The following is a 24702-nucleotide window of genomic DNA, read 5'->3' as shown; positions in this document are numbered from 1 at the left end:
ACACACAGTGGTCAGGTTGGGCATCGTGCCCATTGGGGCGCACTGAGGGCAGCCACCAGTTCAGTGCCCCATGGCAAGAAGCTTTATTTTCCCAAACCAAGGCAGGTGGGGGAGAGGCTGGCACATGGGATCCCCACGGCCCCCTAGATGAAGCGCTTGTTCTCCTCCCGGTAGTCGTAGGGGTCTCCAGCAAAGGGCAGTGGTGGTGGGTGGTTGTAGATGCCCATGAGGAAGATCCAGAGGGTGCCCACCACCAGCGTGGGAGTGATGAGGAAGAAGCACAGGCGGTCCAGGGTCCGGGCCACGCAGTTCCAGTTGTCGATCTCCTGTGGAGAGAGCCAGGAGCCGGCAGTGCAGGGGCACAGGGGGCACAGGGAGCTCCCCTGCCCTCCCAGTGCCCACGTCCCCACCTCATTGTAGCTGTTTTCATCCCTCATGTGCTTGACAATGTAGTTGGCATTGTCGATGACGGGTTTGAGGTGCTCGTAGGGCTGGTCCTCGCCTGAGTCCACGCCCAGCGGCACCAAGCCTGGGGATGAGAGAAGGGGCGGTGGGATGGGCCCCAAAGGGCTGCCAACCTCCGAGACCCAGCCCTGCCACCCTTCCCCTGTCCCCGCCGAGGGGCCGTGGCTCACGGGCCGGGGTGATGCGGCTGGTGAGCCCGTGCCGCTCCGACTGCTTCTCGAACATGAGCTCGCTGCGGGACTTGACGCTGAAGTATTCCTCTGCCTTGGCGATGTAGCCGGCCGAGCTGCAGCGCCGGATGCAGGGGGCGCTCCGCGGGCTCTCACTCGGCTGTGCCATGCCCAGCAGCCGGGGCAGGCTCTCCAGGAAGACCTGGGACACAGGAGGGAGTGTCATGTCCCTTGGCCGCCTCCCCAGTGTGTTGCTGCCTTGTCCCCACTTTGTGCCCACAAACTCCATCTGGAGTGCAATGCCAGGGCTCTGCTGTCCCGTGCCCTCTGTGGGGTACAGTGTGACCCTTGCACCCCACATTGCGCCCACCCCAGCCCACATCCCGCTCACCTCTCTGACCCAGTCAGACATGATGTGCGTGCTGGGGGTGCGGAAGTGGAAGTTGAGGACCACGACGGAGATGATCACCACGGCTGTCACCAGAAGCATGATAAAAAGCAGGTACCTGATAGGGAGCATGGTCTTGGAGCGGTATTGCTGCAGGGTCTGGGCACAGGCAGAGCTGGCACCAAGGGACTCCACAATGTCCCCGCTGCACTCAGTGGTGCCCAGGACTCACTTGCCGATGAGGGGGATGGCGTGGGAAGTGGCAGGCAGGCGCTGGGAGATCAGCAGGAGGAAGACAGACTGGGCGAGGAGCACTGAGATTACCAGGGTCATCTTCTCACCACCTGGAGAACAGGTAAGCTCAGGGCAAACCTTGCCCCAGGTACCTCTGGCCGAGTCCCCAGTGCCAGGGCTGCCCTTCCAGTGTCCCATGACACAGTGCCCCATAAGGAGTTTTCTGTTATGGGTCCCATATGGGATATCCTGTGCCCAAGTGCATCTCTGCCAGGATGCCTGGCTGGGGTGATGGTGTTCTACTGGGGATATTCCAGTTCTAGGATATTCTCATGTTGGGCATTGGGGTGTTGCCTGGTGCACGTGTGGGGCACAGAGGTGCCCATGGATGTGACTCCCATTACTGGCACACGTGCCACAGGGCTCACTCACTGTCAGCGGGCAGGTAGAAGACGAGGATGACCATGAAGGCGATGAGGATGCAGGGTATGACGATGTTGATGACGTAGAAGAGCGGCTTGCGTTTGATGATGAGGTAGAAAGTGATGTCCTGGTGCTCACTGGTGTCCAGGGGGATGTCAGGGTAGACATTCTTGCGGGCTGGGCGGTGGATGATTTCCCATTCCCCATTCTCTGCCAGGGCACAGGGGACAGCACACAGCATGGGGGACACTGGCCATGGCTGTCCTCACCAGGTCCCCTAGCACCATCTCCCCCCTCAGGGTGTGGATAGCATTCCAAGGTGGAAAGAGTGCCAGGATGCCAAAGCCCCAGGTAGTGAAGTTTCTCCATGGCAGTGTGCCCCCACTCCAGAATGCCCCCCCTGCCCCTGACATTTACAGGCGTCCCACTGCCACAGGACATGGCAGAGAGCACCAGCATTACCTGTGAAGCCTTCGGGGTCGATGATGATCCACTCCACTGGGTAAGACCTCCCTGTGTCCGGGTCACTGTCCGTCTTCAAGTGTATATTGATCTCCAGGGCACTGTATGCCAGCGACCTGGACCACAGCCAGGGGGTCAGACAGTGAGGGAATGCTGGGTACCCACCACCCAACCCACCCTGACCTCCAGCATGGTGGACTTAGGCCACCAAGTCACCTACAGACCCCCACCTTGCTGCCCCTCAACAGCAAGGGGAGACGCTGGCAGCAGCATGACACAGCCACACTGCTGCCCTGACCCAGCCAGCAGCACCTGAATCTGAGGGAGCAGTTCTGCCAGTCGAAGGGGAAGAAGTCCACGTTGATGAGGCAGGTGCTGCGGAAGATGGCAGGGGGCAGCCAGTAGACGTAGCCCGTGTCGTAGATGAGGAGGTTGCAGTAGTAGGCGACCTCGAAGAGCCCATCATTGCTGTGCCAGCAGGGACACAAGGTTATGGCACGGCTGGGAAGGGGCCCGGGGAGTCCTGGATATGCACTGGGAACAGTTCAGAAGGATTGGGAGGGGAAATTAAGGCACAGCTCACTTGTTCTCCAGGACTATCTCCGGCAGCCACAGCATGTCTGGCGGCAGGCGGAGCACCTCAACGCCCCCAAACTCAGACTTGTTCCACTGCAGGCGGTAATCGGTCCAGCCCTGGAGGGGAAGATCCTCAGGTCACCCCCTCACCATGCTGGGCCACCCCATGGTGGCACAACTGATGCTGTGGCACCTGTCCCTACTCACGTGCTCGAGCCATACGTTGGTGGTGAGCGTCTCGTCCACCTCTTTCTGCAAACAGCAACATGGGGCAGTGAGATGCCAGGGTGTCCCCCCAGCCCAGGACCCCCAACCCTCACCAGCCCGGGCTGGGACAGCAGCCTCAGGGTTCCCCCCCACGCAACCAGCCCTAGGGGTGAGGCACAGCTGGGGAACACCCCACAGTGGGCCCTGCCTACCGGGGCTCACCAGTGAGATTAGGTTGGAGAGGGTGAGGGCCAGGTAGACGTCCACAACCTCGTCAGTGGAGACCACGGGGCGCAGCTCCTTGTCATAGCCCCTCTCCTCAAACAGGTGGTGGATGAGCCGCTCCTCGTGGTTCACACAGAGCCCACCTGGGGGTGTGGGGTCAGGCAAACCAGGGGGCTCAGGGGTTACTGGGCCCTAGGGATGCTCAGCAAGGGCAAGGTGGTGTAAGAATAGAGGGGAGAGGAAAAGGCCAGGACACTGCATGCCTGTGCTGCATGGGAGAACAGACATGGACGTGCAGGAATGACAGACGTGGGAGCACATGGTCACACATGGTCACACGGGACAAGGACGTGGGCACAGACACAGAGGGACACACAGACACAAACCCAACACAGAGAGGGACACAGACACAAGACATTTGGATACAGACATGGTGGAACTGTGCCCATCAGAGCTGTACACCCAGAGCACACGTGGACTCATGGACACAGACCCAGAGTGTGCAGGGACACGAGGTGATAGATTCGGCACAGACAGACACAGGGACACATGGACACAATGACACAGTGCACTGAGAGCACATATCTGGGGTAGGGACATGGCTCTGGGAGGCACAGCCAGGAAAGAAGCACAAAGGACACGCCGTGAGCAGACTCTGCCAGGTAATACCCAAAATGCAGCCCTGGGGACCCTGGTGCCCAGTTTGGGCCCTGCCACCATCATCGCCCACCAACCCCATCGAGGGGGCCCATAACCCCCTGGGCACTCCATGCAGCAGAGCAGCAGGGCACCCCACGACCCAGCCCCTGCTCACCCGACAGCATCAGTGCCCCGAGCAGGGCCAGCTGCTGCAGCAGGCTCCCCATGCCGTGCCCGCGGTGCCCTCACGCCGTGCCAGGCCCTGGCTGCTCCCCTGCCTGGCCCGGCTGAGCGGATGTCCGGCTGCCGGAGGGCTGGGAGATGGATGGTGCCAGGTGCTGAGGGGGAAGGGTGCCGGCACCAGAGAGCTGCTCCAGCGCCTCTCTTCCGGCTCCCCACGTGCAGGGAAGGGGAGATGGGCAGGCACAGCTGCCCCTGCTGGCCCCACGGTGTCACCCTGAGCCTGGGCACCGCAGCACAGGCACTGCTGGGCACAGGGGACAGCCATCCCTGCCCGGCTGCTCAGCAGTCCCAGTGATGCTGCTCGGAGTGGCAGGGTCCCCACAGCATGATCCACACTGATGCCCAAGCACAGGGCTGGCACCCACCACTGACCACTGACCCCGGGCGCACTCGGCCCCTGCATTGGGTGGTTTCATGTGGGTCCTGGAGGGTGTCACCAGGATGAGCATCAGTGCTGTGCTGTGGGTGCTGCAGGGACAGGAGGGTGTCTGACCCCTGGGGAAGGGGCTGGGGAGTCTCTGCCAGGGTGGGCACAACAGGAACCAAGGCTGGAGGCATCACTTCACGGTACAAGAGGGATAGGGAGGGGGATGCTATGGGATATCATAGCCCCCCTGAAAAGTGCCTCCACTGTCACCCAGTTCACCAGCACTGTCTGGCACAGCACTTGCTTCACATTCACCAGCTACTGAAAAATAGAGCCCTTCTTTATTGAAAAATAAAACTTCTCTGTACAAATAAATAACAGCTCAGATGCCTCTGGGGAAGATGGGTGAGGGTGGGCTTGCCAAGGTGGGGGTTCCAGGGGAGAGGAGGACTGTGATTCCTGGCTGAGATGCTTCAGGTACCCGCCAGGGCCCCTTTGCCCTGGGGAAGTAAGGAAGTGCTGGTGGGAAGAGAGACTGAGGTACAACTGGGGAGAAAGGGGTGGAAGAGCCTAAGACTGGGAGTGGAGTTGTGTTTGAAGGACACAAAGGACACCTGCCCCAGTGCCCTTTCCCCATGCCAGCACACTGCCCCTTTAGGTTTTCAACGCTTCAAGTGCCAGAGCAACGAGGCCAGGCATACTACGGGCCAGTGTGTCACTGTCCAGCCCCACAAGGCCAGTGAAGGCCGTGGGGCGGCCCCCCACAGTGGCCCGAACCTGTGCCCGGTACAGTCCCTTGGTGTTTTTGGAGCCCAAGTCCACCAGGATCTGTGGGGAGACAACAGCACCATGAGGCCCAGGGGAGCCTGGGCAGAGCGGGACAGTGGCACTGCCTGGGGGGATGGCACTGCCTGGCTGCCAGGGTGTGTGGCACTCACCTCTTGGAAGGTCATGGCCAGCTGTGCCTCGGGCACACGCAGCACCCAAGCGTACAGGTCCCGCACTGCGCCCACCCGCGCCGCCGACGCGTTGAGGCCAGGGCAGGCTGCACAGACATGGAGGGGACATCAGGGGTCAATGGTGGGGGCACCGTGCTGCTGGCCACCACAGGGAGGAGCACCCTTGCCCTGGGGACACCAGGGGAGCATGGGCAGAGGGGGGGAATATGGCAAGGACTGTCCTACTGAAATGGGACGGCCCTGAGACAGGGGCGCAAGGCTGGGCTTGTCACCGTTCCCATGGATACTTGCACCCCATAGTATCTGTGAGAGCTTACCTCTGCCCATGACTCCCTCCTCCTCCTCTTCCTCCTCCACCCTGGGCAGTTCTGTGGGCACCAGTTCCCGTTTCTCCCTCCCTGCCACCGAGAGAGGTGTAAAACGCCAGTGGGCACTGGCCGGGCACAGAGCCGGTGGGTGGATGGACACCCTGCTGCCCCATTGCTCCCAGTCCCTTCAGGCTCACGGGGTTCATGGCTTGGCACAGGGGTCCCTGCCAGCTCTCCAGATGCCCATTGTGGCTCCATGGCTTCCAGGGTGGTGCCAAGTTCCATCTCTGCCCGCAGCTGGGTGAGGAAGGCTCGTCCCTGTGCTACCATCTCCTCCACCACATCCTCACCCTGAAGAAGGGAAGAGTGGGACAGGATGGGTGATGGGGCACCCACAGGGCACAGCCACGTGCACGGGGGCAGAGTGCAGGGCATGGGTGTGCTGGTGTCAGACAGGGCACTGGTGACATGCAAGTGCTTTGTGGCTGTGTTGGGTCAGACCCTAAGCTGCAGGGCCAGAGCCATGGCTGGCTCTGCACTGGCTGGACTCGGAGCACTGGTTTATTTAAGGAGGGTGAGATGCCCATTCTCTGGTGGCAAAGTGAGAGATGCCACTTCTGCAGCTGCACAGAGAACAATGGACCCAAGGAATGCCAGGAGGGGGCACACGGGAACTGAAGGGGTTTGGTCCCTGGTGGCCCAGACACAAGAGGACTGGGGTCCCCTTGCCTGCAGGAAGTCCCTCCCCACATACCTGCAGGAAGAGCTGCATCTCCCCGGAGAGCTGCTCCCTGTCCCATGCTGTCACCAGGTGGCTGCCCCCTGCCGCAGTCCTCAGGGCCTCCACCCAGTCCTGCAGCTGGGGTCCCACTACCCCAAAAAGCTCTGCAAAGGGGGGCAGCTGCCTGCCCCCCCACCTGGAAGCACAATGGGGGGAGCTCAGACTGGGTGGGCAGTGCCACCCTCTGCACCCCACCTGGGCACCCTGGGGGAGTGCCCTCACAGCAGCAGGAACAGGATCCCAGGCTGTCCCCAAAATGCCATGTCAGTGCCCACCACCATCTCTTTAGCCCTCATCCCATGGCCCACCATGCCTCACCTGCTGAGGGGTCTCTGGGGTCCCACTGCTGTGGGGCTGGATTGGGTCCCTGCCACAGCCAGGCCTGTGGGAATGAGAAAAGGACAGGACAAAGGATAGAGGAGCCCTGTTGGGAAGCCAGGGCAGGCTGCTGGTGCTCCAGCCACCAGCACAGGGGAGACTGAGGGGACCCCAAGTGGGCATGGGGTGGTCCAGCCTGGGACAGTACCTGGGGCTTCCCTGCGGACACGGGGAGGGAAGAAGTGCCCGTAGATCTTGCCCAGGAGCTGGGGCAGAGTACGGGTGAGGAAGGAGAAGTCAAACTGGTTTCTGATGAAGTCCCCAGCCTGATGCAAGAGATCCACCAAGGTCTGGGCATAGGAGTGCAGCTCTGTGGGTGTAGAGGGAGAGATGTGACCCTGGCCCCACACCAGAAATGCGGTCCCCCCCCAACACCCTAGCCCTGGCACGACCCCCAGCTCACCACATCGCCTCGTCCTGGCATGGCAGGTCTCCTCGGCCAGACGGGCACAGGTGGCCTTGCCCTGAGGAGCCCGACAGGAGCCGGTGTAGAAGGCGCAGAGGCGGGCGCGCTCCGGGCGCTGCTGCTCGGGGGGCAGCTGTGCCGCGGCCAGCAGGTCGAAGCAGCTCGGCTCTCGGCTGCCAGGGGCAGCTGTGAGAGAACCGGCGCTGCCATGAGTGCTGAAAACACCCTGGGCATCTCCGAGCCCCCTGCGGTGCGGCCAGGAGCACTCACAGTCCATCTGCAGACTCAGCCAGTCCGTGAAGGCGGTGACACGCGTGTAGACTCCTGGTTTGCCCCGCTCGCCGCAGCCATCTCCCCACGAGGTGATGCCGTAGAGGACAAAGTGGTGAGAAGTCGGGTCCTCACATGCCAGAGGCCCCCCTGAATCACCCTGCGGGGGAAATGCCGGTGCACCGGGCTGGGCTGGGACCCCAGCCATACTGACGGGCTGTGTACGTGCCCAGCACTGTGTGAGGGATTTTTGAAGTGAGATGGTGTCAGTCCCTCAGGCACGGCGTTACCTGGCAGGAGTCGATGCCTCCAGACAAATAGCCAGCACAGAACATGGCACTGGTGAGAAGCTCCTTGCCCAGGGCACCTCGGCACGTCTCCTGGCTGAGCAGGGGCACCTGTGCCTCCATCACCACGTCGGCTGCTGGTCCCTCTGCCAGGCAAGGCACCCGTTACGGGGTGCTCTGTGTCCGGACATCTCCCTTTCACATCCCCCTGCCCTGCCTGGGTGCGCTGGGCTGGGCACCAGAGAGGGCACAGAGGGGAACACCCCACGGAGTCTCTTACCTTCATAGAGGGAGCCCCAGCCCGCGATGTAGCAGGGCGTGCCGGGGCTGGGCTCCTCGGAGCCGCTGGGAAGGCACACGGGGCTGACGGTGGGTGACGGCGCCAGCGGCACTGCCAGCTCCAGCAGCGCCAGGTCCCCGTGGAACGTCTTGGGGTTAAACTGGAAGGAGATGTGTCGATGTCAATGTGGGGATGTCGGTGTGGGCCCCTGGGGCATGCACAGCGAGGTGGGGGTGGTGCCCACCTACACCGACCTTAGGGTGAGGCAGGATGCGCCGGACGGGCACTGCCCGCTTGCCCGCTCCCGGCTTGCCCAGCTCGTGGTCGCCCACCACCACTGTCCAGGCCAGCTCGTTCCGGTTCCTGGCGGGGTGGGGGGCAGCCGGTTACAGGGGTGATGGTGCCTCCCCGTGCCTGCCTCCGCAGGGCATCATCCCCACACTGCCGTGCCCGCACCGTACCCGCCAAAGCAGTGTGCCGCCGTAAGGACCCAGGAGCGCCCCACGAGCACCCCTCCGCACATCAGCTCCCCGTGCAGCCGCACCGACACCAGCCAGGGCCAGGCGCCCCGCGGGGCGGCGCTGCCCCCCATGATCCGGCCCCGGGGGGCTGTGCCGTTGGCTTGCGGGACCCCGCGCCGCCCGCAGCTCCCTGGGGGACAGAGTCGGGATGAGGGGAGCGTCCTGCTGGCCAGCTGCTGGACACCGCGTCTCCCAGGTGGGGTCGGGTGGCCGGGGACGGCCGCGGCAGGTGGAGGGGGTGGCGGGACATGAGGCGCGTCGGGCGCGCTGTCAAGCCTCATCGTGCTCACGGAGGCGAGCGGGCGGAGGGCCTGGGGCACCCCGCAGCCCGGCAGCTGCCGACGCTAACCTCTGCCCCCCGGCCCAGCAGGCAGTCGGGGGCGGGGGGCGCCCCCGGCGTGCTGGGGGAGCGGCGTGGGCACGGCGGGGCCGCCCCGGCTCACCTGGCATTGTCGCCTCCGCTGCTGCGTCAGGACTCGGGGCTGCGGCCACCGTCTCTGCAGGGACAGGCTGTCATGGCATGTGGGGACACTCTCCCCCGATGTCACCACCACAGCCCTGCTGTCCTAAAGCCGCTCCAGTTCCCTTCCGCACCCCCAGACCCCCATCAGCCAGAACAAACATCCCTGTACCACCCCAGGGAGTGCCCTGTATCACCCCCAGTGACTCAGTATCCCCATCTCTCCTTGCCCACTTCTCCCGCCGCTGATTGTTCATTGCCCCTCAGTGTCCCAGCCCAGCCCAATTTGCTCATCGCTCCAAATACCTCCATCCCCCAAATTTCCAATTTTCTTCCCAGATACATCTCCCAGCCTTCCATCCCACCAGAGATCCCTTATCATTCTATCATACCCCCACCTCCACCATCTCCCTGCTCCATCCCAACACCCTCTGTCACCCCAGCAACCCACATCCCTTCCAAGCATCCCCTGGGGATACCCCATTTGTTATTGTAGGGTCTCCCATGTCTGGGAGGAGCCGGGGGGTGCGGGTGCCCACTCACGGCACTCCTGGAGGCGGCGTTGGCAGAGCTGGGCGCTGAGCAGGGTGCAGGTGTGGGGGGCCCCCTCGGGGGGGCACAGGCGCTGGTAGGGGGCACAGGCCTGGCTCAGCGCCCGGTTGCGCTGGGGCAGCTCGGGCAGTGCCTGGGCATCCAGCAGGGCCTGGCAGCTGGGGGGCATGGCTGGGGGCACAGCTGGCGCTGCAAGGACAGCAGGGCTGTGGGCATTGCCGTGTCCTCCCTGTGCTCCTCTGCCCAGGCCACCCCCGTCTCTGCTTTGGGATGGGTGGGGAGGGAGCATGATAGGCTGTGGAGTCAGCATGTTTTGGTAGGGTCTTCTGGGTACTGGGGTACGTTTTTGGGGTGAATATCTGAAAAATTCACCAGAGATCAGGGAATGATTTGGATAGGGCTCCAGGTGATTGGGTAGGATCTGGATTCAATGGGAACTGCTTGGGCAGGGTCGTTAGCAGTTACGGATATATTTCAGGAGTCAGGGTGCTGTTTTGGTAAAAGCCTGTAAGTTAAGCCTGCAGGGGATGAGTATGGTTTTGGGTAAGACCTTGGGGTATCATTTTGATAGGATTTCTAGTGGATGATGTAGGCATCCAAATGTTTGGGTAGAGTCTCCAGGCATGGATGCAGGTTTTGGTAGGACCTTCTGTGCATGGACTGGTGTTTGGATAGGACCCCTGGTCTGCAATTGGCTGGGGATCCTGGCTCCTATTTGGGTAGGGTCTCCTGGGGACAGGGCAGGGCAGTGGGGGCAATGGGGTCATGACTCACGTGGGCAGCTGCCGGTGCTGTTGGCGCAGGGGGGGAAGAGGCAGGGGGCACAGAGCCCGCAGGCGCCGCGCTGCCGCTGCTGCTCGGACAGCGCCCGCTCCAGGGCCAGCAGGGCGCTCCTCAGGGCCGCCTCCAGCACCAGCGTCCCCCGGCTTGACAGCGCTGGTGGGTGCACACAGGGGGCTCAGACCCCCAGAGCCCCCACTGCTGCCCCCCACCCAGCCACGGGGTATCCCCAGCCCGCCTGGCCCCTGCGCCCTGGTATTGCCACAGCAGGTGTCAGGCTGGGCATGGCCTGTCACCCTCTGCCTACAGTGACAGCCGCCAGTGTCGCCTCTCTGCTGGAGCTGGCACACGCACGCCTGGGTGTTTGCCCAGGTCTCTGTGTTCCTGTTTTACATGGAGACAGGGTGTGAGCCCAGGCAGGTGTGCCCACGTGTACCTCTGTGCACACTTTTGAGTGCACACTTGTTGTACCAGGGTCCATGCGCCCATGTCTGCATGTTCCTGCACGTGCCCATGTGTGTGCAGTCCTGTGCATGCCCTATGTGTGCATGCCCCCGTGTGCCCCTATCTGTGACCACCTGTACCCATGCAGAGCCACCTTCCATGCCCAGGCAGATTGTGCCCTGGAAGTGGCACAGTGCTGGTGCTGCAGGGCATAAACCACAGCACTCCCTGCACCTCTCGTGTCCCCTAGTGCCACTGGCAGCACTTGACACTCAGTCCAGGGCAGCACAGACATGCCCCGGGTTTTAGGGGGTTTTGACAAGGACCTGGCCATTCTGCTTGTGCTGCCACCCTACCTGAGAGGGAACCCAAGGGTCCCATCTCTTACAGCCACCCCATCTGCAGCCAGACTCTCCCGCAAAGACACCCCCGTCCCCGTGCCCCACTGACCTTGCAGGATGCTGGCCGGCATGGGGTACAGCCTCTGGCCCACGGGAGCCCCCCCCACCAGCTGCAGCAGCGGCAGCAGAAGCACGGGGGGGACCAGCCGGATCCCGAGAAGACCGTCCTGTGTCCTCTTCCCTCTTTGCTCCATCCCCGGGCGGGCAAAGGGGGGCAGGCGGGGGGAACCCCCGAAATGCCCGAGGCAGGCAAGGAGGGATGGATATATACGGTGCCCCCCGGGCGGTGGGAGGAGAGAGGGGCCGGGGGAGCACAAACAGGCGAGTTCATTAATGTCGCGCCAAGATGCCAGCTCGGGGCGGGGGGCGCGGGGGGGGCGCAGCCGGGGCCTCAATGCCGCCTTTGTTCGACGAGGCCTCCGGGCGGGCAGCATCAGACGGGCGCTGCGCTCCGGCGCTGCCCGCGGCCCTTGATCATTTTCACGCCAAGCCCTGGCCGCGCCACCCTCCCTGCTGCGGGCCCCGGGCGGGTGGGAACGCACCGGCGGCTGCGGGCGCGGGGGGCCCGGGCTGGGCGTGGGAGCCCCGCCGGCGGTTTCAAAGGCGGCAGCGGGCCGGGAGCGGCCGAGCGCACCAGGCGGGGGAAGGGAAGGCGGGGGTGTCCGGAGCGGGGGTCGCCGCTCCCTGTGCCAGCCCAAGCCTGGCTGAACAGATCGCCCCGCCTAAGGGCGCTGCACCCCCGAGCTGAGCGGCGGCTGCCCCCGGGGATACCCCTCCGATGCCCCCGCCGCAGTATGCCCGGTCCTGTGCAGGGTGCAGGCAGAAAGACGTGCCCCGGCCGGGATAGGTGGGACCGTGTCAGCGGCTGTCCTTTTTGTTTGTTCTCTTTTTCAGCAGCGGGCCCGGGTTGGGGGCAGCTTTCGCCCCAGGGATGGGAAGGCTACACTCACCAGCCCAGCGGGACAGCCTGCTAAGTGCCCCCCGCTCGGCTGGTCACTGGCACCACATTTTGGGATGCCACTGCCTTGCCCCAGTTGCCCAGGAGGCCAGCCTCAGCTCCTTTGGTGAAAGTGCAGCTGCATCTCCATTACTTTGGGGTGCAACAGATACCCATGTCCCCACCTCTGTCCCTGTAAAAGGAACTGGGCTTTCTGGGTCCCATGTCCATTTGTGGGGTGCCCATCTTTGCTAGGGGGCAGAGATGGGTGCCCGTGTCCAGAGATCTGTATTTGCTAGGGGTAGGGGGTGTCCGTGTCCTCACGTCCTCTGGAGAACAGGGGGTGCCCGCGCTCAAATTTCTGTATTCCATAGGGGTACCCATGTCCCGCTCGCTGCCCCCAGTAAGTGCAGCAGGTGCCCGTGTCCCCATCCCCATTTCGAGTCCTGCGGATGCTCGTCCCCATTAGGGGCAGGAGCGGCTCCGTGCCCGCGCTCCCCCTGGTCCTCCCGGCCGCGATGGTGCCAGCAGGGCGCGGACAATGCCGCTTCAGTGGCACATCAAAGGCACGGGCTGCCCGCGGCTGGCACGGCGACAGGCCCGCCGCAGATGAAAGCCCAGGCCGCGCGGGCTCCCACCTCGGCCGAGGGGGCACGCTGTGCCTCCGCCCCACGGGGGACGGCGGGGCCGAGTGGGGGACACAGCCCCGCGGCACACAGGGGCGCGCTCTGCCGCCCCGTCCCGGTGTCCCCGCACGGATCCCCCCACCAGCGACACGCGGGGGTCCAATCGATCTGCTGACCGCAATCGGCGCCCACGCGGGAACTTGAGGCCGCAGTGGTGCTCGCCCCCGGCCGCACCGTGCCCCCCGCTCCCGGTGCCGATGCCAACCCCATTAACCTAATTGGCGAGGCGCTCGGCCGCCCCGGGCGGCGGCGGCAGTGGGACCCCGGGGCCCGGGCAGATCCCAGCCCTGGCAGCGGGCAGGGGGGGACGGTGCCCCCGGGGCCCCAATTGTCCGGTAATTGGCGCGGGCAGCCGAGCCCGGCCGGCAGCGCCGCGGGGCGGGGGAGCGGACATGGGCGGGAGCTGTACCGGAGCTCCCGGCAGGGCCGGGCTACATGAGCCGGTATCAGGTGTTGGCCACTGGGGGGTCGGGGGCAGGGGGCGCCTGGCGACGCAGGGGCGGGTTTTGGGGTGCGAGAGGAGTGGGGCGAGTTCGGAGGACGCGAGTGGGGGGACAGGGACCAGAGTGGGGAGACCCCGGAAGGGCCGAGGGTTGGGGGTGTAGAGTGACTCGGGCTGGGGAGGAAGTTACTGTGGGGGTGTTGGGGTGTGGCTTGGGGGGCGGTGGAGGGGACCACTACGGAAGAGCATTTTGGGACAGGGGACGGGTGACAAGAGCCAGGGGCTGTGGGCGGGGCCACTAAAGGGGCGTGGGCAGACTGCAAGGTGGGGCGGGGCCTCAATGGTGGGCTAGCACGGGGCGGGGCCTATCAAGGGGCGCGGTCGGAGGCGTGGCCTGAGCGGCGGGTCGTGGGCGGGGCCGCGTGTGGGGCGGGGCTCGGCGGGTCGGGATCGGGTCGGCAGGCGGGGCTGCCGGGGTGGGGGCCGGGGCCGGGACCGGACGCTTTTCGGGATCGGCGGGGCCCGAGACGCGCCGGGCCGGGCCGGGCCGGGCCATGGCGAGCTCGGAGCGGAGCGCGCTGCTCACGTACCGCCTGTGTGGCGGCTCGGCCGAGGAGGAGCGGGGCCGGGAGCGCGGCCGGGCCGCCGCCGCCCCCCGCAAGCTGCCCACATTCCTGGGCGTTGTGGTGCCCACGTTGCTCTCCATGTTCAGCGTCGTCCTCTTCCTGCGCCTCGGTGAGTGCCGCCGCCCCCGGGGCACCCCCCGCTCCCGGCCGCGGCCCGGGGACCCTCGAGAGTCACCAGCTCTGCCTGGTACCCCCAGCCCGTCCACCGTCTAATCTCGGGGCCCCCGCCTCTGGAGCCCCGAGCCACCCAGTCTGGGTGCCAGTGCCCTCCCAGTGCCCTCTCCTGGGCCTCCGTCTCTGCTGCAGTCCCAGTGCTCCCCTCCAATGCGTACCCCAGTGCCCACAGTTTGCGGTCCCCGTGCCTTTCCCCTGCCTGCTCAGTTCCAGACCGGGCTGGGGTCCCTGTGCTGTGTCTCCCCACCTGACCCCACTAGCCTAGGGGCTCGGGACAGGAACCTGCACTACAGGAACCCAATTAGGACCTTAGGGACCAGCGTAAGGGACCCTAGTTCAAAACCCTGATGTTCCGGGAGTAGAATCCTGTGTCTTCCCCTGAACGGGATTCCAGTGCCTTAATGTCCACCTGTCCCCTAGTGCTGGGATTCTGCTGCTTCCCAGGCATCCTGCAGGGGCAGGCTCCAGCACCCCAGTTCTCTCCCGCATCCCATCCAGTGTCCCAAGGGCAGAACCCTGGTGTCCCCCAGCAAATTCTCAGCTTCCTCTCTGTGTGTGTGTAAAGGGCACACATTGTTTCCCAGTCTGCCCCCAGTTTGGTTATGAGTCTGTTACTGTGACCCCTGGGAGACGAAGGGGGCAGGATGGGCATGGGCTGGGGCAGCTGGCAGCCTTTTGGGGGGCCTGAAGGGGTGGGTGCCCCAGCATGGCCCGGGGCAGGCGGGGCGGGCAGTGTTTGCTCTGGTCCGGGAACGGGAAAAGCTTTTCCTCTTTCGCTTTCCGCCCACGGAAAGCCCAGGGCGGGAGTTGGCGGCGTGCCCGGGGGGCCCCGCCGGGCCATGGGGACCTTGAGACCATTCCCCTGTCTGGGAGGCCCCCAGGATGGGGGCACGGGCCATCGCCCCTGTCATCGTTCACCCCTTTCTCACTCCCCTGCCTGGGTACTTCGTGCAGGCTCTGCCTCCCCCAGCCCCACAGCGGGCACCGGCCTCTCCCTGCCTGACCTGGCTCCCGTCCGGGGCTGTTACCCCGGGCACCGCGGGGCTGTAGGGGACGTGCGGGTGGAGGGGAAGGAAAGCTGCCAGGAAAAGGAACTTTCCCACTCTGGGGAGCCAAGGCTCTCCCTGTCAGCTCCCTGCTTCCCCCACACCCTCACATGCTCCCCACATCTCCTGGGTTAGCAGCTCCTCCTGCTTAGGCCCGCGGTGCTTTTGGGGCATCCCTTTATTTCCACCACACCCTCACCCCCCTTACATGTGGCACTCGGATGCCCTCCGGCTCTCTGGGGACCGCAGCGGGTGCCCTCAAAGCCAGCGTGTCGCCCCGAAGGCTCCTTGCGGTGCCGGTGCCCCGGTCACCCCCCCTCGCCTCTCCCGCGGGCACATCCGCGGCCTGGCCTGTGGCTGAGATAGGGCAGCGCCCACAGCCGCGGGCGGCCCCTTCCTGCCCGCAGTGTCGCCAGCCGGGATCGCTCCACCGGGATCGCTCCGTCACCCCGGGCAGGGCCGGGGGGGCTCTGGGCCCCCTCTGCGGGAACACCCACCCGCCCCACTGGGAGCGGTGCCGTGGCTGGCAGGGACACCCGGACTGCTTCTACTTCCTGCTGTGCTGTAGGCAAGCGGGCAGCAATGGGATCCCTGTGGGGAGCTCCTGACTCCCCACTCTGAGGAACAAGGGTGGCAGCAGGACACGGGGGTCCGAGCAGCAGAGCCCCTTCCCTTTTTGGTTGGTTTTTGGGCACACCTGAACCAGACACGGGTGCAAAATGGAGATACCCTGAGAGAGGGAGACACTGGTGTGTGTTGCTGTGGGTGGGAGGTGGAAGCGTCCTCATCCTGGATGGAAGGGGGCTGGCAGGTTCTGGGGGAAGCTGTGGGCACCAGGATGGGAGTGGCCACGTTCCTCAGTTGGGTGAGGTCTGTGTGGTGGCAGTGCCAGGGACTCTGTCCTTAAGGTTGTCCATGCTCAGCTAATGGGCATGCTGGCCTCTCTCATCCTTGGCAGGATTCGTGGTGGGTCACGCTGGGCTGTACCAGGCCCTGGCCATGTTCGCAGTGGCATATTTCATCATTGGCATGACGGTGCTGTCTGTGTGTGCCATTGCCACCAACGGGGCACTGGATGCTGGAGGAGCCTACTGTATCCTTTGCTGTGGGTGCTGCTGGGACAGTACATGTGGGACAAAGCTGAGTGACTACCCAGTGGCCTTGGGGTGCCATGCTGAGGCTGGGACCCTGTTGGCCTTGGAGAGAGGGGAGGGAGCATCTGATGGTGGTTTGTGCTGCTGACATCTTCCCTTGACACGAGCAAGATATGATCAGCCGTGCCTTGGGCCCAGAGTTTGGCGGCAGCATCGGGATCATGTTTTTTCTGGCCAATGTGTGTGGCAGTGCCCTCTATGTGCTGGGGCTGGTGGAGGCAGTTGTGGACAGCTTTGGGATCCAGCCTGGTGAGTACCACCCTGCGTGGTGGCAGGGGACAGCAGGTGTCCCTTACCTGAGCAGCCCTAGTGCTGTGCCAGGCATGCCAAGCACCATGCCCAGCAGAGCCGGCATGGCTCACCCAGCCCTCTGGCCAGTGAGTTGGTGCCCATCATGCCTGACACAATGCTAGTAGCTCTCAGCCCCTGTGATGCCCCCTCTGAGCTTGGCTGATCCTGACTTGTTTCTGTGCAGGGCAAGAAGCGGGCACAGGTGTCCACGTCCTGCCCCAGAGCTACTGGTTTGAGCTGCTCTACGGCACCGTGCTGCTGGCACTCTGCCTTCTCGTGTGCCTCGTGGGTGCCTCCATCTATGCCAAGGCCACCTTCCTCATCTTCCTCATCGTTGCAGCTGTCTTGGGCACCATCCTGGTCAGCTTCTTCGCCACACGGCCCCTGAAGGTGCCCATCCGCCTGCCCGACGGCAATGGCACTGAGACTGATAATGGCTCCTTCACCGGCTTCTCCCTCAGCACCCTGCGAGACAACCTGGGCGGTGAGGAGAGGCTTCTCCCACCTGCCTGCCTTGCCCACTGGCACTGCCACATCACATGGGGCTTGCTCAAGGGTGGGGGCAGCTGGTGGGCACAAAGCAGGTGCTGTGGGGTGGTGTCTCTTGGAGGTTATGTGTGGGGACATGGAGGAGTGGGCCTGTGGCGGGGCTGTGCCACTCTGGACAGCCTGTCACAGCTTCTGTCTGTGTGTCTTGCAGGTAAGTATGATGTGGACTACACCACCGGGCAGATGATGAGCTTCAGCTCCGTGTTTGCAGTGATGTTCAACGGCTGCACTGGCATCATGGCAGGCTCCAACATGTCAGGTATGGACAGGAGGTGCCTGGCAGGGTGGCATGCGAAACAGGAACTGGGAGAGATGAGGGGTGTGCTGTGCCTGTGGGCACTAATGCTGCCTGCTCCTGCCCACAGGGGACCTGAAGCGCCCGAGCTATTCCATCCCACGGGGCACCATCTCTGCTGTGCTCTTCACCTACCTCGTCTACAACCTGCTGGCTTTCCTCATGTGTGCCACCTGCAACAGGTATGGCCACCTCTCCACATGCCAGGGTGTGCCTGGTGCCAGGGCAGGCTTGCCTGGGCTGAGGCAGATGCCAGTGTGTGTGTGTCCCTCTCCAGGACCCTCTTGCAGAAAGACTATGGCTTCTTGCGTGACATCAGTATCTTCCCACCGCTGGTCACTGTGGGCATCTATGCTGCCACTCTCTCTGCAGCCATGAGCAACCTCATCGGGGCATCCCGCATCCTGTATGCCCTGGCCCGGGACGATCTCTTTGGTGAGTGCCCAGAATGCCCTGGCACTCGTTGGAGCCCCCTCAGCAGGTTGTCCCTGCTAGGGAGCAGCCCTGACAGCAGGGAACTCCCTTCTTGGTGTGGAGGTGATGGTTTGTGGGCTGGTGTGTGCCCATTTGGGTCACCTGCATGTCCTGGAATTTGCCCCCGCCCCAGCACTCAGGGTGGGGATGGGACTTCTGGCTGGTGGTTGAACCTGTGGCTGCCTACTGGGGTGTCCCAGCCCAGCCTCCCTGCTCTGCCTTACAGGCCAGGCACTGGCACTGGCCAAGAAGACATCTGCCAGTGGGAACCCAGTGATGGCAGTGATCCTCTCCTGGCTGGTGGTGCAGGTGAGTTTGTCAGCCATGCTTCTTTCCTGGCCTCACTGGGTGAAGGTTGGTTGTCACCTGGGCTGGGTGTTGTGGAGCCTGGCATGTCCCCCTGCCCTGTGGAATTCCTCTCCCAGCCCCCCTGGGTGTCCTACTGAAGTTGTGCCCTTCCCTCCCTGAGGCAGGAGGTATCCCATAAATTTAGGATAAATCACCAAAAGGGAAAGGGATTCCTTTCTGTACCCTTGCCCATCATACTCCTGAGATACACCCCAAGTGGACAGGGGTGGCTTGGGCACATGCCTGATGTGCCATCCCAGGGTATGCATTCACCTTGTGCTCTCTGCAGCTTGTGCTCTTTTCTGGGAAGCTCAACACCATCGCAAGTGTCGTGACAATCTTCTTCCTCCTGGTTTATGCCACTGTCAACCTGGCCTGCCTGGCACTGGAATGGGCCTCGGCCCCCAACTTCAGGTACCCACTGCCACAGGGTAGAGAGCCTGTGCTGAAATGTTTGGCAGGCACCCATCCCTCCATTCTTCTGTCTGTGTTTCCCCTGCCCCCCCTGTGCCTCAGATTTATGATGAGATGGTGGGCAGAGATGCTGAACTCCCCTCTCCTGGGCATTAGAGGGACAAAGATACCCCTATCCCTGGGGAGAGAGAAGGGGACAGGTCCAGGAATGGCACTGGCTTGGCATGGTTCTCATGCACTGGCACTGCTTTGCTGAGTGGATATGGATAAATCCAGCACCATGGGTACCACCCGCCCCCTCCCCTCAGGCTTCCAGAGGTAATTTATAGCCTGGGCCCGGCCGGCATCCCCCGGGCAGTTTGCCAAGCAGTGATGGAGCCCACTTTCCATTAGCGCTAATTAAACTAACGGAGAAGGGGGAGGGAGGAAGGAGGATTCTGGGTGGGAGGAGGAGAAAATATCTTCCAGGAAGAAGGAGTATGTGTAGCAGGCAGGCCCAGCCAGTGGTACAAGGTGTGGGGTACCTTGGTGTGAGGCTGGGCTTGCAGGGCTGCCCAAATCTGGGGTGTAGGGAATGGCTGGGGGAGCCTGATCTCCCTCCTGGGTGATGCCCAGTGCCCTCAGTGTAGGCTGCTGACTCCACAGCAGGGAGAGTCCCCCAGGTGGGCAGAGGTGTTGCACAAGTAGGGCTGGGTGGCACTGCCTGGGAGTCCCCCAGAGGCCCCATTCCCAAAGGAGATCTGATGCCTGTGCCAGGCTGTGGCTTGGCCCCCATCTGCCCTGCCCAGCTGCTTCCTTGACTTGGCATGGAATGGGGCATGATCAGTGCCTGGGGGGAGCCTGCTGGGACGGGTAGCAACAGGCCCCTCACCCACCCCACATCTGGTCCCTCCCCCCTCCCCTCACTGAGGTCTGCATCAAGCACAGCGGAAAAGGATTTTAATTACCTTTCAGGAAAAACAGCAATTAGAGAAAATAACAGCTTCTCGCCTCCCCGCCTCTGCCTCCCTGCACCAGAATGAGCGGGCACCATGGCTGGCAGTGCTGCCATGCACTGCCCATTACTACCTGGGTGTTCCAGGACAGTGCCAGTCCCATGGACATCATTGCCCTGTCTGCCCAGGGCTGGCAGCAACAGGCTGCCCACTGCCCTGGGAGATACTATCTCCCCCCCATAACTTCTCCTCCAGGCGCATGAGGTGCCCAGCGTGCCCTGGGCTGGCACAGTGGAATCACTGGGGGTGGGTGGTGCAGCCCTTTGGCACAGCTGCCCTTGCTGTGCCCTCCCCACAGGCAGCATGGGCACCACATGATAGCAGGTGTCCCCTCCTCCCTGCTGCAGGCCCACTTTCCGGTACTTCAGCTGGCACACGTGCCTGCTGGGCATCTCAGGCTGCTGCGTCATGATGTTCCTCATCAGCCCTGTGTCGGCCTCAGCGAGCCTGGGCTTCCTCCTCCTCCTCCTCCTCGCCCTTCACTACCTCTCACCCAGCAGCACCTGGGGCTACATCAGCCAGGCCCTCATCTTTCATCAGGTAAGTGCAGTCCTCTTGTTGTCCCCTTGGGGTGGAATGCTGGTGTTGCTGTGGCAGCTCAGCTGTGTCCTGGGCAGCATGTCCTCAGGACTGGCATCCCCAGGGGGTGGACTGGTGAAACAAAAAGGCTTCCTCACCTGTTTCCCTCCCTCCGTCCTGCAGGTGCGGAAATACCTGCTGATGCTGGATGTGCGGAAGGACCACGTCAAGTTCTGGCGCCCGCAGATGCTGCTGATGGTGCAGAACCCGCGAGGCAGCGCCCGCCTCATCGACTTTGTCAATGACCTCAAGAAGAGCGGCCTCTACGTCCTGGGCCATGTGGAGCTGCAGGACTTGGGTGAGGATCTGCACTGTCTCCTGTTCTAATGGCCTCTGCACTTTGCTGTGGTGCCAGAGGGCTCCTGGGCTTCTTGGGTTGACCCTGCTGACCAGTTGATGGCTGAGGAATGTCAGTGTTTTGGGCACATGTGTGGCACGTTGGGCTTGGCTGCTCTGGGGACATCAGTGAGTTGTGTCTGTCCCATGCCTCCTGTGCACACACACTTACACATGCGTGTGCATGAGTGTCCATCCCTACATGTGCACGTGGAGCTACTGCATGTGTCGGTGTTGGCACGAGGCATGTGCCAGCCAGGTTAGCACCTGTACACACCCAGCACACACGTGGGCACACACTTAGCACAGCCTTGCACATGTGTGTACCTGTGTTCATCCCCACCTCACGCCTGCTGCTATGTGTCCAGGTGCCTTGGGGGTGTTTGCACTCTCATGTGTGTTGATTTGCACACATGTGCTCTCCCTGGCACATTGACATGGCTGATGCACAGGCTCTGTTCCCCCTTCCCTGCTGTTGCTGTGGTGACTAATGGCCTGAAATTGGGGAGTGAGGAAGGGACTGCCTGGGTTTTCTTATACATTTATGTACAATTTTGTATCTCTCTCTATAAGCACCTGTCCATCTCACACGTGCTGGGGTGGGCACAGGGTTTTGCAGCAGGGGTGGACACCAGGGTTAGCCCCAGTATGGGATATCTGTCTCACTGATGCTGGTTTTGTCCCCCACCCAGACATGCTGCCCTCAGATCCACTGCAGCCCCAGCAGGACTCGTGGCTCAGCTTGGTGGACAAACTGAATGTCAAGGCCTTTGTCAGCCTCACCCTTGCACCCTCAGTGCGGCACGGTGTCCGGCAGCTCCTCTTCACCTCTGGCCTTGGTAAGTGGTGCCTGGTCTGGACATGGGTGAGGGTCCATCCTGCTGTCCCTGTAGGTTGAGAAGTGCCAAGGAGTTTGTAGGCACCTGGATGGTCGATGCCAGAGCCAAGTTTGCTCTTGGAAGCATCTGGGGTCAACTGTAGGCTTTTTGGGGTTTGGAAGCATCACTGTTGGCAGTGTTGAGGGGCTTGAAGATACCTGGATGAGATATACCAAGGGGTTTGGAAGCACCCAATGTGGGCAGTCCCAAAGCCAAGTGGGAGAGTTATTGAGTGGGCAGTGCAAAATGGAGTCAGGTCTTGGAGCTATCTAGGTTTGATCCTGAGGGGTCTGAAATTGGCAGGGTGAGAAATGCCAAAGTCAAGCTGTGGCTTGTTGACACCTGCAGTGCCAGGAGGGCTGGTGGAGCCCTCTGCCTCTGCTCAGCCGGGCTGGCACGGTCTCTCTGGCAGGTGGGATGCGCCCCAACACCCTGGTGCTGGGTTTCTACGACGACGAGGCACCGCAGGACGGTCTGGCCCGGCACCCCGCCTTCACCAGCGCCCGTGAGGAGGTTCCCCTGGGCTTCCCCCCACTGCGGGCAGCCACCACTCCCAAGCTGCTGTCAGCCCGGGAGTACGTGGGCATTGTGGCTGACGCCCTGAAGATGCTTCGCAATGTCCTGCTGGCCCGGCAGCTGGAGAGCCTGGACAAGGCCTGGGAGCTGCGGCGGGCCGCCAGCCCCCCGCCCACCATCCACGTGTGGCCCGTCAACCTGCTGCGGCCCGACAGCGCCCGCTACGCCGACACCTGCAGCCTGTTCCTGCTGCAGATGGCCTGCGTCCTCAACATGGCACGGGCCTGGCGCCGGGCCCGCCTGCGCCTCTTCCTCTGCGTGGAGGCGGGCACCATGCCCCATGCTAAGGAGGAGAAGCTGCGCCAGCTCCTCAAGGACCTGCGCATCCAGGCCCAGATCCAGCTGGTGCCCTGGGATGCCATCACCCGCCTGCACTGGCAAACCTGCCAGGGACCCTCAGGAGGGCCAGCGGAGGAGGAGGAAGAGGAGGAAGGGGTTGTGAACTTCCCAACCAACACCACCCAAGTGTCAGACGAGTACGTGCGTGCCGCCAACAAACTGGTCCTGGAGCAGAGCCCCGCGCCGGCCGTGCGCTTCCTGTACTTGCCGCGGCCGCCGGCCGACACCAGCCTCTACCCGCTCTACCTGCACCAGCTGGAGCTGCTCACCCGCGGGCTGGGCCCCACCGTGCTGGTGCACGGGGTGAGTGCCGTCACCAGCACCCAGCTCTAGGTGACCCTCAGGTCCCCCTCGGCACCCTGCACACTCCTTTGCCCAGTGCCTTTAGCTGCCTGAGCCTGAGGATGGCCCTAGTGTCTCCATCCTGGTGGGCAAAGAAGGTACCCCACAGTGAGAGGTGGGTGCAGGGAGGGGGTTTGATTTTTGGGGATGTCTCCTGCAGAGGATTAAAGCTGCCCTGGCAGGATCCCAGCACAGCTCTGGGGCTGGATGGGCAGCACGGTGCATTCACGGTGCCTTTTCTTTGGAGTAGGGCATAGCAGGGTCCTGGCGGGGGCAAGCACTGGGTGCCCCAGTTATCTGCTGGGAGCCCCTTAGCTGCACCCTGCAACCCCCTCTGTAGTTCCTCCCCTGCCGCAGCCCCCGTCCTCTCCTCCGCCAGCTCCTCCGGGCACCCAGCCAGCAGCGGGGATTGATTAAAGGCAGCCTCGACCTTGGTGCCCCAGCTCCCCGCCATCCTCCTGCCTTTCATTAGGAAAAATTAAATGGGAAAGGGTGGGGGAGGGGAGCCTGGAGGCCTGGGCTCCCTTTGTGAGGCTGGGTGGGTGGGGAAGCAATCGGGTGCTGGCCCTAATGGCTGCAGTGTATGGCACCTTGGATCTTGCTCCGTACCCCCAGTGCTGTTAGATGGGGGCTATCCAGATGCTTCAATCTGTAGTCCCCCCCATCCCCATGGCTGCTGATCCCCTGGTGCTGGCAGAAAATGGGGAAATTATTTGTAGTGGGGTCCTTACCCACACACCTGGGTCTCCTGACCTGTTTTTTGGGGCATTTTTATTTCCCCACACACATCATGACCTGCAGGGGGAAGCTGGCCTTGCCCCCTGCCCTCCCTTATTGATTAGAGGAGGGCAGGAAATTGCCTGGGTGCTGCACGATAAATCCATCGGGTGCCTGGCGGGTGGGCAGTGTGCCCAGTGCTGCCTGATGAATTGCTTCCTATTAGCCCCAGCACGGGGGGCTGCTCCCCGCCAGGCTGGGCTCCAGCAGGGGTGACAAGTGTGGCACTGCTGCCTGTGCCTGCTCTCACCAAACTTGGCACTGCTGGCTGGCAGCTCTGGTCAGGCAGAGGGCTGGTAAAACCCAGGTGGTTTGGTGCAGCTGGGAGAAAAAATGGTGGAGACCCACATTTTGCAGTGGATTGTGCCCTGGCTGGGAAGGAGGGGGCTGGGGCTGGCTTTGCTCGCTCCTGCAGGAGCTGGGTGCCCTGGGGCGAGCACCACGCGTCCCACGGGATTTATTTACAAACAGTCGGAAGCTGGCACAGGGCAGCCTGGCACCAGCGGGACCCGGAGGCCTATAATGTTAATTATCACCACGTAATTAAAAGCCCATAAAAAGCCTCACACTTCATTAAATTAAAGCTTCCCCTCACTGTGCCCATGGGCTCCAGCACAGTTAACCTTGGCCATGCCAGGGACCAGCATCTCTGCAGGCAGGGTCCTGGGGCTAGGGGTGCATGGGAGCCCAGGCTCAGGACCGTGCAGCCCCACAGCATTGCAGGGGGTGCAGCATTGCCCATGCATGAGCACTCTGCAACACCCTTCGTGTCACACCTGAGCCATTGTGCCTGGGCACATCCAGGGCTGCTGTTCCAGTCAGAGATGCCCACGCAGGGACATGGACATGTGTGCCCGTGGCACCGCTGCAGACGCACTGTCACACACCCCGTGGCCCGGGCAGGGGCTGACACGGGCACACACAGGCACAACCGGTGTGTCCGTGCAGCACCACGCGCCCGCACCGTGGCTCCGGCAAACCAGCTCCGGCACGCACCGCCCACGCGGCACACACCTACACAAACAGCAGCTTTCCTCTTTCCCAACAGCCAGAGGTGCAGACAATCAGCCACACTCACACCCCTGCATCTCCTCCAGACTCCCACCCATTGCTGTCTGTGCCCAGAGGGGATTTGCTGTGCAGAGAGCACCCATCTGTGCCTGCCCCCTCTGTGCCTTGATTTCCCCGAGTGCTGGGCTGTGCTGGGGTAGAGCCCAG

General features: G+C 63.1%; 2 protein-coding genes across 3 annotated transcripts; one reads left to right on the top strand and one right to left on the bottom strand.

Annotated features, from left to right (window-relative positions):
• Positions 1-16: 16 nt before the first annotated feature.
• Positions 17-13818, bottom strand: CHRND (cholinergic receptor nicotinic delta subunit). 2 transcript variants are annotated; one of them, XM_074547295.1, is made up of 18 exons: positions 11276-13818; positions 10376-10537; positions 9593-9790; positions 9033-9086; positions 8530-8719; positions 8323-8431; positions 8069-8228; positions 7792-7934; positions 7502-7661; positions 7229-7417; positions 6974-7135; positions 6766-6829; positions 6421-6583; positions 5864-6017; positions 5676-5756; positions 5338-5444; positions 3965-5227; positions 3154-3342 (listed from the first exon to the last, which is right to left on the bottom strand). In XM_074547295.1, the coding sequence occupies exons 1-17, from the start codon at positions 11658-11660 to the stop codon at positions 5054-5056; spliced, it is 2655 nt and encodes an 884-aa protein (XP_074403396.1). In that variant the 5' UTR covers positions 11661-13818; the 3' UTR covers positions 3154-3342; positions 3965-5053. The 2 variants fall into 2 exon arrangements, with proteins under 2 accessions (XP_074403397.1, XP_074403396.1); XM_074547296.1 differs by lacking the exons at positions 5338-5444; positions 5676-5756; positions 5864-6017; ... (11 more) ...; positions 10376-10537; positions 11276-13818 and adding exons at positions 17-326; positions 411-529; positions 636-837; ... (5 more) ...; positions 2726-2835; positions 2926-2970 and having other exon boundaries at positions 3148-3293; positions 3965-5046.
• SLC12A9 (solute carrier family 12 member 9) lies at positions 13741-22935 on the top strand. The gene is made up of 13 exons (XM_074547294.1): positions 13741-14026; positions 16096-16230; positions 16403-16540; positions 16767-17066; positions 17283-17390; positions 17497-17608; positions 17704-17861; positions 18127-18209; positions 18538-18662; positions 20005-20197; positions 20360-20534; positions 21265-21411; positions 21863-22935. The coding sequence occupies exons 1-13, from the start codon at positions 13846-13848 to the stop codon at positions 22696-22698; spliced, it is 2691 nt and encodes an 896-aa protein (XP_074403395.1). The 5' UTR covers positions 13741-13845; the 3' UTR covers positions 22699-22935.
• The last annotated feature ends 1767 nt before the right edge of the window (positions 22936-24702 follow it).

Source organism: Zonotrichia albicollis, chromosome 9, assembly GCF_047830755.1.
Source record: "Zonotrichia albicollis isolate bZonAlb1 chromosome 9, bZonAlb1.hap1, whole genome shotgun sequence".
In the NCBI taxonomy this organism is placed as follows: domain Eukaryota; kingdom Metazoa; phylum Chordata; class Aves; order Passeriformes; family Passerellidae; genus Zonotrichia; species Zonotrichia albicollis.
This window is presented reverse-complemented; position numbering and strand designations above follow the sequence as displayed.